Raw genomic sequence first — 3,134 nt, forward strand, 5'->3', positions numbered from 1 at the left:
CTTCTTTCCATGCAATTATGAGGAAAAGAAGAATTCAGAACAGTGTGTATTCTATTGTTTGTGATGATGGTTCTGTTTTGGATGAGCCTAGGAAAGTCTGTGAGGCTTTTTTGGACTACTATAAATCACTACTAGGTAGTAGTGCTACTGCTACTGGTGAGATTCATGGTAGTGTTATTCAGGAAGGGAACTGTTTGAGTATAGAGCAGGCAGACGGATTATGCAGGAACTTTAGTGAGAAAGATGTGAAAGAGGCCCTCTAGAGTATTGATGATGATAAAGCCCCAGGCCCTGATGGTTTTTCAAGCAAATTCTTCAAGATCACTTGGGATATTACTGGTCAAGCTGTCACTAAAGCTGTGCTGAATTTTTTTGCTGAGGGTAAGTTGCTGAAACAAGTTAATGCTACTACTTTGACCCTGGTGCCTAAAGTTGAAAATGCTAATAAGGTAACTCAATTTAGGCCAATTGCTTGTTGTAATGTTGTTTACAAGATCATTTCTAAGCTCATATGTGTTAGGCTTAAGGAAGTGCTTCCTGGTTTAGTTGATGTTTGTCAAGGTGCCTTTGTTGCTGGAAGATCCATATTGGATAATATCTTGGTTTGCCAAGATATGCTTAAGAGCTATAGTAATAAGAGAATGCCCCCTAGATGCACAGTTAAGGTAGATTTGAGGAAAGCTTATGATTCTATAAGTTGGAAATTTATAGAAAATATGCTTGAGGCTTTGGGGTTTCCTATAAAGTTTACTGGTTGGATTATGGAGTGTGTCAGCACTCCTTCTTTCTCCTTGATGATTAATGGGGGTCTGCATGGTTTCTTTGCTGGGAAAAAGGGGATCAGACAAGGTGATCTTATGTCTCCCTTATTATTTGTGCTGGTCGTGGAGTATTTGACTAGGATGTTGAAGAAAATTAGGAATAAAGAGGCCTTTAAATACCATTAGAGATGTAAGAGCTTAGCCTTGAACCACCTTATATTTGCTGATGTTCTGATGCTTTTCTCTCATGGGAATGTGGAGTCTGTTAAACTTCTGCTTAGAGCTCTAAAGTCTTTTGAAAAAAGATCTGGTTTACAGGTAAACACTGAGAAGACAGCTGTGTATTTTGGGAATGTGCAGGATCAGAGCAAAGATGCCATTTTGCATCTGTCTGGGTTTGTGGTTGGTAATATGCCTTTTAAATATCTTGGAATTCCTTTGAATGACAATTATCTGAGAGTTACTGACTATGATGCCATAGTAGACAAAATGCTTAATAAGATTCAATGCTGGAGTAGTAGGAATTTGTCTTATGTTGCTAGAGCAGTTCTGGTTAATGCTGTTCTTATGAGCTTGCACACTTATTGGGCTCAATGTTTGCTGCTTCCTAAGACTGTGATGCTCAGAATTGTACAACTTTGCAGAGCTTTCTTATGGGATGGGAAGGCTGTTCTGAGTAGAGCTCCTCCCCTGGCCTGGGATTGGGTTTGCAGACCTAAAAATGCTGGTGGTCTGGGAGTTAGAAATTGTTTGCTGTGGAACAGGGTAGCTATTGGCTGCTATGTTTGGAAGATTGCTAAGAATACTAAGTCCTTGTGGGTAAAATGGGTGCATTCAGTTTACCTTAAAGGGCAAGATTGGTGGCATTATACTTTTAAGAGAACTGCTGGGTGGGGGTGGAAATTGATGTGTAAGGTCAAGGAGGAGCTAAAAGAAGGGTTTACTAGTAATATGTGGCTCAGCAAACAATACGAAATTGCTGATTGTTATAAGTGGTTGCAGGGAAATATGGATAAGGTTCCCTGGAGCAAATGGGTTTGGAACAAGTTTAATGTTCCGAAACATTGTTTTATAATTTGGCTGGCAATGTTGGGGAGGCTCAAAACTAGGGACAAGCTTGCAAGGTTCGGGGTCTGTTCTGATGATCTGTGCCTTCTTTGTGGTGATGAGGCTGAAACTGTTGCCCATTTGTTTTTCACTTGTAAGTACAGTAAGAGATGATTGATTGGTGTGTGCAATTGGCTTGGCATTGGGTTGCAACATAATAGTATTGGTGAGGCCTGGAAGTGCTGGGAGAAGTTGGGGAAAAACAAGATTCAGAGCAGCTTTTATCTTGCCACTTTGAGTGCTGCTATTTACAACATATGGCTAGCTAGAAATCATATGTTCTGGCAGCATGCTGTTATTCGCCCTGAGGTGCTGGTAAAGGCAATCAGAAGAGAAGCTAGTGGAAGAGCTCAGCAGCTTATTGATGCTAGATGGAAAACAGAAGACTGTAAATGATTGTTTCAGCTCAGACATATGATGTAACTGTTGTTTAGTTTCTTTTGTGGTGTTTTAGTGTTGATAGGTTTTTGTATGGAATTATTTGTGTTTTGTTTCCTGGGTTCTGCTCCTCCTTAGCCCATCCTAGAAGGTAGCAGGATGAGTGTGGCTCTCAAAAGAGTTGCCTGGTTTGCCCTCTTCTCCCTGCCTATAGGTGGTTGAGGGTTCTCTAGGCTTCTAGGGGGTGGTGTGGGCTTTTTAGATCTTGTGTAGTTTTGTGGTGCCTGTTTCAAGCTTTGTTTTGTACAGTTGTACAGTTTTTATTGTGTTAATATAATTGCTTACTTACCAAAAAAAAAGAATAAAATAAAAGTCATACACAATCAATCAAAGATTTTGAAAGTGAAACACATTCAAACAAAGATTTTTATTCAAATGAAAGTCAAACAAATTCAAACAAAGCTTTTTGAATCAAAAAAAATTCAAATGCATTCAACGAAGCTAATTAAATCAATTGAAAGTCAAACACATTCAAACAAATATTTTTCAATTAAATGAAAGTCAAACACATTCAAGCAAAGTTTTTATATCATTTGAAAGTCAAACACATTCAAACAAAGCTTTCTGAATCAAATGAAATTAAAGCACATTCAAACAAAACTTTAGAATCAAATGAAAGTCAATCACTTTTAAACAATGCTTTTTTAATCAAATGAAAGTTAAAGCATTAAACGAAGATAATTGAATTAAATAAAAGTCAAACACAATCAAACAACGATTTTTGTATCAAATGAAAGACAAACACATTCGAACAAATCTTTTTGAATCGAATGAAAGTCCAATGCATTCAACGAATCTAACTGAATCAAATGAAAGTCAAACACAAAC

General features: G+C 37.8%; 1 protein-coding gene across 1 annotated transcript; it reads left to right on the forward strand.

Moving 5' to 3' along the window:
* The first annotated feature begins 995 nt into the window (after positions 1-995).
* LOC145632012 (uncharacterized) lies at positions 996-2,264 on the forward strand. Its single transcript, XM_081684261.1, has 2 exons — positions 996-1,962; positions 2,134-2,264. Exons 1-2 carry the CDS (start codon positions 996-998, stop codon positions 2,262-2,264), a joined length of 1,098 nt encoding a protein of 365 aa, XP_081540387.1.
* The last annotated feature ends 870 nt before the right edge of the window (positions 2,265-3,134 follow it).

Source organism: Chenopodium album, chromosome 1, assembly GCF_948465745.1.
Source record: "Chenopodium album chromosome 1, dcCheAlbu1.1, whole genome shotgun sequence".
Lineage (NCBI taxonomy): Eukaryota > Viridiplantae > Streptophyta > Magnoliopsida > Caryophyllales > Amaranthaceae > Chenopodium > Chenopodium album.